The following is a 15,075-nucleotide window of genomic DNA, read 5'->3' on the forward strand; positions in this document are numbered from 1 at the left end:
TGAGTGTATATCGTTGTGTACATTTATCGTTCATAACTTCCGCCTCATGTTATTGATTGCAACTCCAAGTAGACCCCCAGTTCTTCAATCGACCGTCCAAGCTTCCGTCTACGTGCTTTCGTGGCATTGACCTTGTCATTACTGGGCTCGTCCTCAGACCGGCTAATGCGAGGGCTGCATTCGCTTCTTCTTTCGTCCCGCTATGGTCCGGGCGCCAATTTTCGTTTTGTGTTGGAAGCCCCCTGCCAGGAAGTGGTGTATTGGGCAGCCCGGCAAGCATATCCTCTATAAAGAATGCATTATGTCTCTGAAAAGCTCGCGCACTTCGCAAGTTGGGTGACAAGGACATGAGAGGGCCGCTTGGCGGACTCTTTGGCTCCAGTGCTCGAGGTTTCCCGTATAGCGGAGTTGTCTGACTTGCCGTCATCTTTCGCAAAGGCGGCAATTTCAAGTCATCCTTCCGCGTTTTTTGTGACAAAGCCCCTCCTCGTCTTCGCCCGACTGCTGGCGATGGAACCTCTTCACCATCAATCATCTTTCTCTTCCTTACCCTGGCGTTTTCCTTGACCGAGCTCAAGATAGAGCTGGTGCTGCCAACCTCCCGAGGGCCGATTGCTTGAGGTGTCGCTGGCTCGACCACATCGCCAGATTCCTGGCCCGTTGAGGAAGCTTCGGTCTTCTTGCGCGACCTGCCGTGGTTGGGATTGAGAGTAGATGACCTCCTCTGCCCTTTTTCTAGAGCCCCAGGAGCCGATTTTCTTGGTCGTTTCTGCCTTGGCTTGGTCGCTTTTTGCTCATGTGTTGCCGCCGTTTGCGGTATAGACAGAGATGCTCGTCGAAGTGGTGGACTTTCAGTTGCTGCATTTGTGATCCGATGTAGCTCGCTGAGGACTTTGAATGTCCAGTAGGCGCCGGTGACCTTTGTGTCACGTAGCGCAACGGGATTCGCAACTGGGGGTTTCTTTTTCTCTTGTTTCGCGCCATCTTCTGAGGTTCCGCTAGATTCCCGTTTCCTTCTAAGTTTTGGAGGCTCGGGCTCTTGCCAGAGTTTTGGTACCCTGACTTGCAAATCGTCAACCCAGGCATCGCAATCCCACTGTACCCAGTAGTCGATGATGTCTCCCCAGATGCTGTCAGGCGGCTTGGTAAAGTTGACAAAGACGACTTTCCCGCCCTTGCTGTGGACTGCTTTTGCAAACTCTCTCACCATAACCTTCAGCCCATGAACCCTGAGGCTTGTACCCAAGATCAGAAGCATGTCAGGATACAAACCCAGGTCATGGGTCACAATTGGGCTGATTAGATGTGAATTGGGATGTTCTTCGCCATAAAGAACAATATCAGGGCGTAGCTTGCCAACACCTAAGGCGCGTTTCCCTCTCTCTTCCCGTGCCACTGTTGCTCCAACACAGTGAGGGCACTCAGGTTGCTGGCCCGAGAGGGTGTCTTGTTCTCGATCATCGTCGTCCCAAGAACAGACTTTGCCACAGAGGAAGCATCGGAGGAGGTCCAATGACCCATGGAGAAACACACATTCCACTCCAGACCGGGGCAATTCCTTCTTCCCAGTTTTCGGTAACGGCTTGGCCTGATCGGCCGAGGGTAGTTCCTTGTCAGTACAGTTCCCATCCGAGGACGAAGATTGTGACTGCTGATTAGACTCCGTAGAAGCACTAGGTTGGCTAGAAGGCTCAGATGGCTGTCTATCAAGGGGAGTTGAATTTGCTTCGTCAACCATTTTATTCAACTGCGACGTGTTTGCGGTGGATCGGCGCGAAAACCGACCACGACTGCCAGGTCCGTCTTGTAACCGCGTTGAAAGTCCAACTTTCTCTTCGATCTGATCAATATTCTGGGTATAGCATCTGACCAATTTTCCACGGTCCCGCAAATGGCTAATGAACCGATGCGACGTCGTTGGCTCGGCATCTTTAATCTTCTGCCGTAATGATGTTGCAAACGTGTAGAAAACTGATGTTCGTATCGGATCTGACCAAATATTGGCGTCGAAAAGATCCTTGCCTTTCATATTTGGTAACGTATTTTTGCCCCCAGTAGAACCTTGAGATGAAGCAAAGTTGTTTGCGGGAGAGTCAGTTTCGTCCACCTCGGATGGCGACGTACTGCTTCGTCTTTCAGAGCTCGCCTCGGATGGGGATATTGGTTCAAAAGGATCGAAAAGCACTGGCGGAGGGGATGAAAGCGGTGATGAGCTTAGTGGAAGAGCCACGTTCGCTATATACCGATGTGTGTGCGATCGAAAAGTTGATGGAGGGATGAGGAAGTCTTCAGCCGGGGGAGACGAGAGTGGCGATGTGTTGAGGTCCATAGCAGAAAACGTTGCCACTTTAGAGCGTGGTGTGGTGAACCTAGTCTCCACGATTATTTGTGTAGCCGTTGATGTTGCTGTAGTGGGAGTCTCCCCAGCGGGCTCTGGTAACTCTGCATTTACAAGCAAAGAAGGCTCTTCCTCACGCAAACCATTGCAGTTTTCCGTTTTGACGATTATAGAGTCAGCGTCCGTCTCTTCATCCACTGAGAGTTTCCTTCTCTTTACGGGACGTGATTCGTCACCATCTCCAATCTGTTCTTCATTGTCGTCTATCGTGTCGTCCTGACGCGCTTGCCGAGAAGCAGCATCAAATTGGGCCTGAATGAGCGAGTACAATCCGTTTTCTGATCGAAAGTCCTGGGAGGCGGTTAGCTACCGTTGCCCATTTTTGCGTTTCTAAGGAGCCGTCAGAGAGGGAGAAGAGGTTTCCATACCGGTATACCAGAGTTCGTGCTTATACCGGCGCCGGTGACAACAACCACTTTCCGGGCCTTCAGTACAGCTGTCGCAACATTCCGTAGATGCTCTTCACTTCCCGGTTCGACGTGCTGGGTTGGCATCGTCGCGGCTTTAGCTGGCTGCAAAACTTGCGCGTCATGTGAGGACTGGCTACCCTCCGTTTGCTGGTTCAACCCAGTACACGCGTTTGAATCGCTTCTGAGCGAGGCGGATTTGTTGCGAAGGACGTCCCAACTTAAACCGCAGACGTAGTAAGCTTGGTTTGGGTAGGAGACTGAGCCAGCATTGTATAGTTTTCGTGGACGACTCGTGTTTTCTGTCAAAACCGTGCAGTGTGGGGAATTTCGAGCTTGAATCCGAAGTGATCAAGAGGTGAAGTGAATCGAGCGCGCCAGGGTTCTGGTGCGGGAGCTTCAGTCCGTTTGGAGAGCCCAGCAGCAACGCGCGCCAACTAAATGAATTCCAACTATCCAAAAATAAAAGTCAAAGAGATATCGCAAATGCACAAAAAACAATTGGACACAGAATCAGTCAATCAGTCATCCAAGACAGCAAATGCTATGTCAGAGCACAGCATATGTCTTGAGTAAGGCTGAACTTGAACCAAACATCCGAAGTCGAGGTTGACGCGCTTTCATGGTGGCTGTTGTTGACGTCCATGGCGCGGCGGTTCTTTCCCTGTCAATCCCTCTAACCTTCTCTATCGGTGAAAATGCCCGTTCCTGCCCCAGTTATGTCCCATTCTGGTTCGACTAAGGACAGCTGTGGCCGGTTATTCGTCAAAGCTTGGCCACTGGTGGGTCTCTGCGGGCGCTAGGGAAGTCAACAACTGGAGGCAGGAACAAACAGAACTTGGAACCTTGTGTCAAAGGCATCGCCAGCTTGACGGCTTTCTCGTTGTTTTTGAAGCACTTCAGTTTTGGCCGTCGGCTAGGACGAAGGGAAAGCAACTAGGTCTCTCACACAAGATGTCCTCATTTATTACCCGATGGAGCTTTCCCACGAGGCGTTTGCCGATCAACGTGGGGAGTGGCTTGCCCAGTTGCACTAATCTGTCCCCCGCTTCAACGACTCCAGTTCAACAGATAACATCATCCCGAGAAGGTCGATGTTCCCCCACGTAAACACAATCTGTTTGAATGCGTCTACCGAAGCCCCCGGTCAGATTGTACTTCCATTGCAGAGCGTATTCGACTTTCGGGCACCTTTGTTCGCGATGGAGAGATATCCGACGGGTTTTTGGATCGACTGCTTCCACCCGGAGTTGCATGATAAGGCATTCCCCCACACTCCGGTAGGCACAACGGCGAGGGAACCTGTACGGTATTGTAGTTGAATGGTCAGATATAAAATGAGGCTGACAGCACCAAACTGTTACAAGACAGCAAGAATCCGCATGTCAATCTCATTCTGAATATCTGGTTGTTACCCAGGACTCGTATTGAACAACATGAGGGCATCAGTCTGGTGGCTTTCCCTGCTCCCGTTGGTCGTGAAGCCTTTGGCCGCCAAATCGGTTCCTATTCCGCTTCACGACTTCTACAATAACAGAGCTTTTGGTTCTTATCCGGGAGAGGCATCACTTGACGTCCTGGGCCAAGCATATCCGGCTGACCAGGTCGGAGAGAATGGAGTTTTTACATCAGCTTCCTCTGGTATCGAATACAACTTCACAGGGTACCAACCACATTCAGCAACAGGAGACAACGTAATTTGTTCTGGACAAACTATCCCAGTCCCACCATCGTCCAAGTACTTTTCGGTCTCCTTTCTCATGGTCTCCGATGTTCGGTCTTCAACTGTATCTGGTAATGTTACCTTATTGTACCACGATAATACAACCTCGACAGCTGAGGTTCGGGCACACGCCTTCTGGTGGTTCCTTGCTATCCGCCGCGGAGAAATCACCTACCCATATTTCTTCACCCACAATAGCACGAACCGCAATGCCTCTCATATATATGAGAGACATGCTTTGATTGAGGCCGACAAGACTCTGAAGGGTATCGTGTTGCCGAACACAACCAACTCCACGTCTGGCCGTCTCCATTTGTTCTCGCTGTCGCTATGGGAGTTGGAGTCCGGTCTTGAAGTGCAATCCGTCCGGCCAACGCAAAATCTAGACCCTCAAGGAAATCAGCTGATCGAAGTCCTCGTTAACCACGCAGGAAAGGACTGTGTTTCTCAGCTGAAAGTGTCAGTGGAGGCCAATGGTGTTCACACCCCACATCCAACTCTTGTCAAGCGACTATGCCCTGGTGACCAAAAGAAGATTCGTGTTGCTGTGATTGGGAGATCCCAGGGTAATGCCACGGTAGTACTAAATTCTAGACGCAATCGGCCTGTGAAAGCACCTTTCAGAAATGTGGCCATTGGCGTTAAGGACTGGAGCCCGGATGCAACAAGCCTTCGCCAGCACGAGGCGCCGTTGTGGTATGATGGAGCGAAGTTTGGTATCTTCATCCATTGGGGGCCCTATTCCGTGCCTTCCTGGGGTAACTCTACGCCATATGAAAGCTACGCTGAATGGTTTTGGTGGTATTCGACTCGCATTGATGAATCTGCCCCAGCGGACCGATCCGGATTCAATGCCTATCGTCTAAAAACATATGGCCCCAAATTAAGCTATGATGATTTCTTCAAGAACTATACAGCGTCCCTATACGATCCTAAGGAATGGGTAGACCTATTTGCCGACGCTGGGGCTCAATACTTTGTATTCACCACAAAGCATCATGATGGATTTGCCAACTTTGACACGGGCAAGACAACACACAGGTCATCGCTTCACTATGGACCTCGGCGCGACCTTCTTGGCGAACTTTTTGAAGCAGCTGCAAAATATCAGCCGCATTTGAAAAGGGGAACGTACTTTTCTCTTCCGGAGTGGTTTAACCCAGATTGGGGCAAATATGGATTCACCCAGTTCGACAAGGTCACTTCTACCTCACAGCCCGGTATCATTGCGCGAAATCCTTATACAAAGAAGAATGAGCCGTACACAGGCAGACTGCCCATCGGAGATTTTATTCAAGACCTCATGGTACCTCAAATGGAGACTTTGGCATACACCTACAAATCTGACATCATGTGGTGCGATGCCGGCGCGTCTAACGGCACTGATAAGTTTGCTGCTAAGTGGTTCAATTGGGCACGAAAAAACAATCGGGAAGTTGTTATAAATGATCGCTGCGGTAGTCCGTGGGCTGCTGATTTTGACACTCCCGAGTATGCGACATTTAGCATGCCTCAAGAACGAAAGTGGGAGAGTAACCAGGGCATGGATCCTTTCAGCTATGGTTTCAACCGTGCTACACAAGATGATGAGTATATGAATGCAACGACATTGGTGCATAACCTCGTGGATATCGCAAGCAAGAACGGAAACCTGCTTCTGAATATTGGGCCCAAGCACGATGGCACCATCCACCCCTCCATGATGAACAACTTACGGGAGGCAGGCACTTGGATCAAGGCACATGGTGAGGCCATGTTCAATACGACGTATTGGTTCATCACCCCAGAGGAAAATAACCTTCGCTTCACCCAGACCAACGACGCATTCTACCTGATTAACCTGGGCACCCCGTCAGTGGGACGGTTGCGGGTGGAAGCGCCAATCCCAGTCCTGCCCAGTGACCATGTGTATGCAGTGACTATGACTGGAGAGCGCAAGATTAATTGGGGCATCCAAAATAACCGGCTCTGGATTGATGTGACAGAGGATATTATTCAAGCGGACAAGTTTGCCTGGGTTTTCAAGATACAATACGGTTGCGCCAAAGGATGATTCATAAAGTCCGTTGGGTCATGTGATTAATTTCATGTCTTCTTTGGGGTCAGCTTACAAACTCTTGGAATAGAACGCACAGAAAAGTTTGCTAAAACATGTTTGCCGAGCAATGCGATGCCAAAAAAAAGTTTATTCATGGTCTATTCTAAGTACTAAAGGCATCAACTTCCTTTAAAGTCTGCTTTGAACAAAGTAGGGGATATGGTTCGCCTCATACAAGTCCTTGTGTGCGGCCTTAATCATATCAGCAGCCTGTAAGCTGTGTCAGTACGAAACAATATGTAAGGAAGCTAAGTTGCAAAGTACTAACCCTCTCGCCAATCATATAGACTGAGTTCTGAATACGACAGTCAGGAATTACCGGGATGACGGAAGCATCAGCGATGCGCAGGTTCTTGACTCCGTGAACACGGAGCTTTGGGTCTACGACGCCCTGATGGATACTCTTCGAAAGACGGGCAGTTCCGCAAGGATCTACTTCGGTCAGCGATTAGGACATCAATGATCACACGAGAGACTTACGGAAACCAGTCTGACTCCTATCCAAAACCGCCCTCTTCATCTCCTCGTCGGAATGCAGAGGCATCTTCCAAGGATATTCTGAAACGACAATATCTTTGAAGCCAGCGCCAGTAGTAAGGAGGTCATACGTCCACCGCACTCCTTCCGCCATAGCCAAGATATCCAAATCGTTGGCGAAGAAGTTGAGATTAATATTTGGCTGCACCAAGGGGCTGGCACTGTTTAAAGTGACCTCACCCTCAGAAAGAGGACGCAAGAGGTCAACAATAACAGTCATATAGCTTCCTTGCTCTGGGACGGGATAGTGCCACTGGAAGGCGGTACTGAACATGCCGACAAAGTCTAGCTCAAAATGAGGCTGACCAGAAGGTCCAAAGGGATCCAGACCGCCATTAGCAGCCTTGGCCTCGCGGTAGCTCTCATACTTGTTTAGTCGTTCGTCAATACGGGGAAATCCGACAAGTTCCAAGAGTCCGGAGCTGATCGGGCCCGTCTTGTCGCGCTTGTATGCTGCCAATGCCTTGTCATTTAGAGGTCCTTTTCGGAGAATGTGGTCGTCTAGGCCGTAGCCGTCCTTAATCTGTAGAACAAAAGGCACAATGGGGTGATCAAGAAGATGTTGACCAACATGAGGGGACTCGACCTTGGTGGTGATGCCATGGCGAGACAACTCTGCTGATGGACCGACGCCACTGAGCATGAGAAGCTTTGGGGTCTCAAATACACCTTGGGATACGATGACTTCTCGGCTGGCGTAGACGCTGAGCTCTGTATCGGTAGCATCGTTGACGATGGTCACTCCGACGCAAGTGTTCGTAGACAGGTCAATGATGAGCTCCTTGGATCGGACACCGTAAACAATGGTGACATTGGGCTTGTCCTTGAGATACAGGAAACTGCCCTGTCGTTGACCATTGTAAATCGTGTCGACACAGTGAGTCAGACCCCTCATCTCACCCTCATAGATGTCTTCAGTCAGACGCTCACCCTTGGAGACCCATGCTGTGGTTAGGGCATCACGGAAAGGCTGCATTTCGGGAACAAGGTCAGCATGGGCAATGTTGACAGGGCCGCCGTTGCCGATTTTCTTCAGCTCGGCTGGGTAGAGCTTCTCGTCATCGTGATAGGTGGCACATTTGCGCAAATAGTCGACACAGTTATCCCAATTCCACTCCTCGCCACCGAACTCCTGCCAATCGTCAAAGGTGGGCTTAGAGCCAGGAATCCAGGTGAAATAGTTGGCGCAGGAGCTTCCACCGAGCACCTTGCCACGGGTGTTGGGCTTTTCGACTCGTTCATAGTCATCTCGCTTGATCATGGTTGACTTATAGGCCCAGTCATGTTTGCTTCCTCGGAGGCCGAATGCTTGTGAGGGAGTGGTGATAGCCTCGACTTGGTCAGGGTTGGGAACACCTGCTTCAACCACCAGGATGCGAACCTTGGGGTTTTCAGCGAGGCGTCCGGCTACCGCATTGCCGGCGGTACCGCCACCGACAATGATAAAGTCGTACTCGTTGCCGTTTGAAACTGTAGCCATGACTTCTATATCAGTCTATGAGAATTTGAATGGGGAAGTGACTAAGACTCAAAGGTCTGATCTGTTGATATGGAGTTGGAGGCTTGAAGTTGTTGCTGGACATTTCAAGGAAAACATCGTAGCATGAAGTTGTATTTATATTGTTTCTTCTCTCAACAACACTTATCGTGTTCCTCAATGATATACCGAAAACCGACGATAGAATCGGCGTAGCCGGATGTCTCCATATGGAGCATTGCATGATGCCGTAACGTGAATCCGTGCTGTTGTTTTGCTAGAATCTGTGGCCGCCTACGTCACAAGCCGAATCGGGCAAGACATCAGATATCCGCAGCCACTGAGGATACATCGGAAACACGAAAACCCTGCGCCATTTAGACCCTGTCGGGAATTATGTTGTGATACAATGCAGTTGAGGCTCATCGAACAAAAACTTGTGGCCTTCGGAGACGGCCATCAGAAATGGAAACCGGTGCTTGCCGCCCTGTGGTTGGTGGAATTGAGGCGCGGACTAGTCTCGGCATCTTGTGCCTGCCTGGAGACCCAATCGAGCCATGCGGAAAGATCGGAGGAAATTTCATTGGTCAATTGGCTGCTGACGGACTCGGCTCGGCATCTCAAAAGTTGCTCAGAACTCTACAATTTTGTATCGAGGCGTGTAGATTGCGGCAGTGTAAGACTTCAAATCTTGTGTTACGGACTCATTTCGGAATGTTGGAGTTGTCGTGTTTCTCGCCTGTGGAGACGAATTGTTATCTCGGTGAGTGAAATGAAAATGATACGGAACTGGTATCACGAACACGACCGGAACGGGGCTTAGCAGTGGACTTGAGAATTTTGATGGAACAGCTCTTTTATTGGCTTGTTTATTTGTATTTGATATATCATGTTGGGTGATGATATAAATTCTGGTGAAGTAGTTCCTATCAACTATCTTTTCTTTCCCATAGTTGCACTGTTTACAACATAAAGCATACTTGCTATTCGAATCATGTCTAAACCAGTATTTACACTGGCCGAAGGTACGTGTAAATTCAATCATAGAACCATCTCAAGCCTCCCTAACAATATCCAGGTCAGCCCCTTTCAGACCCTTCCGTCAGTACGACACTACCCATCTTTGGCGGCGGGAGCTTGACGACCTTGGGCGATACTCTTCTTCTCGAGACTTTGGCTCATTTTAACCGAGAACGAATTCCAGAACGGTTCGTGACACTTTGCCAATGAACCACCAAATTCCATGCTCTAATATCAAATTGTTCAAGTGTTGTCCATGCTAAAGCAACCGGCGCATGGGGTGAATTCGAAGTAACCAACAAGAACATCTCTGCTTTAACCTCAGCCAAATTCCTCAGCCATCCCGGCAAAAAGACAAAGGTCCTCTTTCGCCTCAGCACAGTTGGTGGCGAGAAAGGAAGTGCAGATACAGTCCGTGATGTACGGGGCTTTGCGGTCAAGTTTTTTACCGAGGAAGGCAATTTTGATATTGTTGGCAACGACATTGTAAATCAGCCCCCTTCGAATTTGCACATTGTAGGTCTAACTGAGAGCAGCCTGTATTTTTTGTTCGCGATCCAGTGCGCTTTCCTTCTTTGAATAGGAGTCATAAGAAACATCCTGCTACTAACAGACCAGACTGGACCATGGTAAGTGTCAATATCTTCTCTGCTTATACACTCTTGCTAATTGTCTAGTTTTGGGATTTCCATGTCAACCAGCCGGAGAGTGTCCATGCTCTAATGCACCTCTTCGGTAAGCGTGGAATGCCAGACTCTATCCGTAGAGTCAACGGTTTTGGTGTTCATACATTCAAGATTATCGACGATAAGGGAGATTTTAAATATTGCAAGTTTCACTTCCGTCCTGTTCAAGGCATTGGGCATTTGTCCAACCAAGAAGCAGAGAGAATGGCCGGCGCGGACCCTGATTTTCATACCAAAGATCTGTGGGATGCGATATCACATGGAAAGTTCCCGGTGTGGAAGCTATACATGCAGGTGATGGAACCTAGTCAGTCCGAAAAGCTTGGCCGGATGGTGTTTGACATCACCAAAGTTTGGCCGCATAAGGAGTTTCCTCTGATTGAAGTTGGCCAAATGACACTTAATCAAAATGTAAGGAACATGTTATTCACAAGCACTTGACACCTATTAACTATCCACAGCCAAAGAACTTCTTTGCCGAAATTGAACAGGCTGCGTTCTCACCGTCCAATCTTGTTCCTGGCATTGCACCGACTCCAGACCCGAGTAAGTCGCTCTCTTCCCTGCGTGAAGCAACAGCTACTTACTGACACTCGAATTACAGTGTTCCAGGCTCGTATGTTTGCGTACCCTGATGCCCAGCGTTATCGTCTCGGTGTAAATTACGCACAATTACCCCCGAATCGGCCGATTGCTGCTGTCTACGCACCGTTCGAGCGTGATGGCAGAGCGACGACAACAAACTACGGAGGGGACCCAAACTATGTTCGTAGTACTCTGAGCCCAGGTGTAATTTCGAGATCTTCTACCACGCAAGTACGGCACCTGGAGCGAGTTCATCCTACTGCTACATTGGGATTGAACGAACTGCCAGTGACAGATGAGGACTTTGAACAGCCTAGAGTTTTGTGGCAGAAGGTTTTTGATGAGAAGGAAAGGGCGCTTTGGGTTTCAACTGTTAGTGAGACCTTGGAGAATGTGCCTGCTCCGTTGAGAGAGGCAGTTCGTGCCATGTTTAGCCAGGTAGATCCTGAGATTGGACAGCTTCTGTCCGTCAAAGACAGAGAGAACTCACACCTGTAATAGGGCAAGTAGACATAGTAGATATAGAACGACAAATTCCACTTAATATAATTTACCGATTTGCATAAATGGTTCGATCGCGGAGTAGTGCGTCTATGCACAGGCTAAAGGGAGGTGTAATTCCTCCAGTGCAGGAGGATGAGGAGGATGAGTTTGGACCCGTGAATGAATGAGCTGATTGGCGGACGAGACAGATTATTCTAGGCGAACTTGAACCACAGACAGGAGGTGGAAGAGCCATTACTTGCGTTGTCGTGTTGTTAAAACGTCGGCAGAAATAGAACTGCTTACAACGCTTGGATGATCACGGAGCAGTAAGACTCATATCTTTGGATTTACTGTTTTTGCCGCATTAAACTATTACGGGTTATTAACCGTGTTCCTACACTATCTATACAATGCGTCGAACAATCCAATTCTATCAATGCCTGGAACATCATTTACATGCCCACCAAAACCTCCATAAACTTGTTAAAGTCATTCGGCACACCAACACCAGTAATCGCATCATAGCCCTTCTTAGCAGGCCAACCTCCCGGCGTCTTGCCCTCAGCAAACACACACGACAAGCTCTCGCCCGTCGTGATATCCTGCAAAACGGCGCGAACCTCCTCAGAATACAGTTTCTTGTTCAGCCAGCCCAACACATTTTTGCCTTGACGAACGCGCGCATCATTGATCAGGGCAATCATGGCAGCGAAAACGGGGGTGCTGGCGCTTGTGCCCTGAAGCATGAGAGGACTTCCGTTGATGATGGTGTTGAATTGTGTGCCTATGGCAGATATGTCCGGCGTAGCACGCATCTTGGGGTCGTAATAGCCCTCCAAGTGGCCGTTTAGAGCGGCAACGTACTCTTCCACGGCTGAGTCTTGCCACTCCGGTCGGGAGAAGTAGTTGGAGAATCCGCCGGAGCTGAAGTCCGCGCCCGCTGGTGGTTCCTGGCCGTTGACCGTGGCACCAATGGAAGTTACCCATGGGCACGAGGCCGGGAAGGTCGAGATGGTCATTTCCTTGTTTGTGCCGTCGTTGGTTCGGCAAGTTGCGTTTCTGCCTCCCCTGGCGCCGCCGTCTCCCGAGCCGCTGATGACGGAAACACCACGACCGGAAAGCATACCAATCTCGTTGCAGACTCTCTCGGCGTAGGGTTTGGGCACGGACAGCTCATCGTCCGCGTAGGAGATGGACAGGACGTGCGGGAGGTCTTCATCCCGCTTCTCGGACAGATACTGGAAAAAATCAAGATAGGGCTCATTGTCGTCAAGTTCGCCGGTGATGGGCTTGCCGTCATCGCCAATCTTCTCACCACGACCACCGGTGGAATAGTACACCACGTTGGTAGGGAATCCGACGGCCATGCCAAACTGAATATCTAGGTTGGCTTCTGATCCGGCTTGTCCAGGGCCTTGGGGGTTCTGGCCGCCCTGAACGAGTTCCACGGTGAAATTGTATCCAGCCTTTACCAAGTCTGGCCGCGAGCGCTTAAAGTTTTGTTCCGTATCCGCGTAGCTGGCCCATTGCTCCAGGAATCCAGCAATGCCAAATCGGATAGGAGACTTCCCATCTGGGGTAGTATAGTTGATTCCGTACAGCTTGTTGATGCAGTCCGGGGTTGTCGTGGGCGAGCAGGCGATATCCCGGCGGTTCAAGCTGTGGTCCTTGGAGACTGGTGGTGCAACTGATACCTCGTGTTCCGGGGTCATAAAGTTGGCAATGGGATGTATGAAATCGATAGCATTGGAAAGGTCGTCGGGGATGTTATATTCGGTAGTTCGGAGAATCGGCTTCTTGCCGTCAAATGAGTACCGACGAAGCTGCATACCAAGCAGCTTATCAGCTTCGCCAACCGACGATGAGACATGAATCCAGTCCTGGTAAACTTTGGTGTTGGAAATGCCATTGCTCGCTAGCCATGCCATGACATCGTCGACGTCTTTTTGAGCCGGTGTTCTCAGAGCCTGGATGTCACTCGCACCCAACAAACTATCCCCGAGAATCCTGGAAGCAAGTCCGCTCATCTTAGGTTGTCGCAGAGCAATTGAGAATCGCATTGGCGTCGAAGCATCCGGCACTTCATTAACCATCTGCCATCCATCCGGAATCGTCGTCGTCTTCTCAAGACATATGGCACTGGCACCAAGGCCAGCAAAGGCCCACGCCGTCATTAACAAATTCAACGCCATCTTGAACTGATTTACACTTGCATGCACTCTGTGATGGATGAATGCACAAAGGTCTATGCTCTCGCGAATCTACGTGTATCGCGCCCGGGGCATTCGTACATTTTATTATCGACAGGATTAGCTACTCGTCTCCCTTGAGTAGCCAATAGGCACGGTGTTACCCCTTGTGTAACGGGCGAGGAAATGCGATTGAGACATGCATGGGCTAGATTGAATGGCCGTGCGCCTCAGTTTTCCCATCCATGGCCTAGATGGACCCCTTTCCTGCCAGGAATGACAGGCACTTAGGCCTCGATACGTAGCAGAAGATCACTGGGTCAGATCTACAGTGAACAAAGGGGCTGTGGGATATGGTTTCGCGTGCTCATCAACTCGTCAATGATGATGGCGACAAAGTGCATTTCATCAAGATCTCGTTTGCACGCTGGTCCCTGGACTAGCATCAGCCTCCACCCTATTAGTGGCTAGTCATGGCAAAAGGAAATGGAGAACGGCTTTATTATGGATCTACAGGCTAATAATCTTGATTAGCAGCCAAGGTTCCCCTGTGGCTGCTTGGAAGCCGGCAATTGCCTGCTCTACCTTTTTGTGCCGCTCCTGTATTGGACACCAAAACACGTAAGATGAGGTAGAGTGAGACAATTGTTTGTCTGGAGGTTAGGCAAGTGGTGAATCATAAGTTTGTTCCTCTCACAGGCATTCACAGTCAACAATTACGCCGAAATTCTGGGCCCTCGAGTGGAATAGTTCCCGCTATTCGGTGGAAATGGTGGAACTTGTGGTCATTCGTTCGCACGACGTAATGCTGGGAGGAATTCCAGTTTCAACTTGAGGGATGAGAAGTGCCCATTCCGCATGAAGGTCGGTGTTTTGCCAAGGCAATTTGTTCGCAATTATTCTCTCTGGCAAGATATTCTGCTTCTGAATCCTGGGCACTCTGGCTGAGGGCTGAGAGAAGGGAGGCGGTCGGCGTTGAACACTGACTTGGGGTAAATTCGTATCCAACGCACATAGAATTCCTTGCCTTTGCGATCGAGCATCTTGTAAATGTGGCGACTTAGTTTAGCGGGCGAAATGGTGGCTTCCGGGCGGAATCGTCCGTTGGGTCCAACAAGAAAGCCGAGGAGACAGAGTTAGCCAAGGTATCAACAGCTTTGGGAGGTGGCACTGTTTAATATTAGTACCCTCACTTTTCTGCTCATGTTCAAAATCTATCTTTAGTCCCCTCTCGATCCCTCTTAGCTCATGGCGTCCTCCAGTTTCATCGTTGCATGCAATGTTACGGCGGTGCTCTGGTCCAATGTCCAAGGCGGCTGAACGGCTGACACGGGGCGATCTGGCATTTGGAGGTAATTTATTTTTCCTGCTGTGTCACTCGATGCCTCGCAGCAACAGAGGAGCACCTGAGAAGCAGCCTAGGAGCAAACTCCGGGACCAAAAAAGGGCATCCGGGCGCAAACGAAGCC

At 49.9% G+C, this 15,075-nt stretch overlaps 5 protein-coding genes across 5 annotated transcripts; 2 read left to right on the forward strand and 3 right to left on the reverse strand.

Annotated features, from left to right (window-relative positions):
• Nucleotides 1-49: 49 nt before the first annotated feature.
• Nucleotides 50-2,892, reverse strand: VFPPC_03193 (Sir2 family protein; the record flags this gene model as incomplete). Its single annotated transcript, XM_018282723.1, has 2 exons — nucleotides 50-2,689; nucleotides 2,767-2,892. 2 exons carry the CDS (start codon nucleotides 2,890-2,892, stop codon nucleotides 50-52), a joined length of 2,766 nt encoding a protein of 921 aa, XP_018147320.1.
• A 1,349-nt stretch (nucleotides 2,893-4,241) lies between these two features.
• On the forward strand, nucleotides 4,242-6,581 carry VFPPC_03194 (alpha-L-fucosidase; the record flags this gene model as incomplete). Its single annotated transcript, XM_018282724.1, has 1 exon — nucleotides 4,242-6,581. One exon carries the CDS (start codon nucleotides 4,242-4,244, stop codon nucleotides 6,579-6,581), a length of 2,340 nt encoding a protein of 779 aa, XP_018147321.1.
• Nucleotides 6,582-6,755: 174 nt separating this feature from the next.
• VFPPC_03195 (glucose-methanol-choline (gmc) oxidoreductase) lies at nucleotides 6,756-8,643 on the reverse strand (the record flags this gene model as incomplete). Its single annotated transcript, XM_018282725.2, has 3 exons — nucleotides 6,756-6,836; nucleotides 6,895-7,058; nucleotides 7,107-8,643. The coding sequence occupies 3 exons, from the start codon at nucleotides 8,641-8,643 to the stop codon at nucleotides 6,756-6,758; spliced, it is 1,782 nt and encodes a 593-aa protein (XP_018147322.2).
• A 991-nt stretch (nucleotides 8,644-9,634) lies between these two features.
• VFPPC_03196 (catalase) lies at nucleotides 9,635-11,429 on the forward strand (the record flags this gene model as incomplete). The annotated part of the gene is made up of 7 exons (XM_018282726.1): nucleotides 9,635-9,665; nucleotides 9,719-9,848; nucleotides 9,909-10,146; nucleotides 10,197-10,289; nucleotides 10,338-10,757; nucleotides 10,808-10,892; nucleotides 10,951-11,429. The coding sequence occupies 7 exons, from the start codon at nucleotides 9,635-9,637 to the stop codon at nucleotides 11,427-11,429; spliced, it is 1,476 nt and encodes a 491-aa protein (XP_018147323.1).
• Nucleotides 11,430-11,869: 440 nt separating this feature from the next.
• On the reverse strand, nucleotides 11,870-13,609 carry VFPPC_03197 (S8/S53 family peptidase; the record flags this gene model as incomplete). The annotated part of the gene is made up of 1 exon (XM_018282727.1): nucleotides 11,870-13,609. The coding sequence occupies one exon, from the start codon at nucleotides 13,607-13,609 to the stop codon at nucleotides 11,870-11,872; it is 1,740 nt and encodes a 579-aa protein (XP_018147324.1).
• Nucleotides 13,610-15,075: the final 1,466 nt, after the last annotated feature.

This window comes from Pochonia chlamydosporia, chromosome 2 (genome assembly GCF_001653235.2).
Source record: "Pochonia chlamydosporia 170 chromosome 2, whole genome shotgun sequence".
In the NCBI taxonomy this organism is placed as follows: domain Eukaryota; kingdom Fungi; phylum Ascomycota; class Sordariomycetes; order Hypocreales; family Clavicipitaceae; genus Pochonia; species Pochonia chlamydosporia.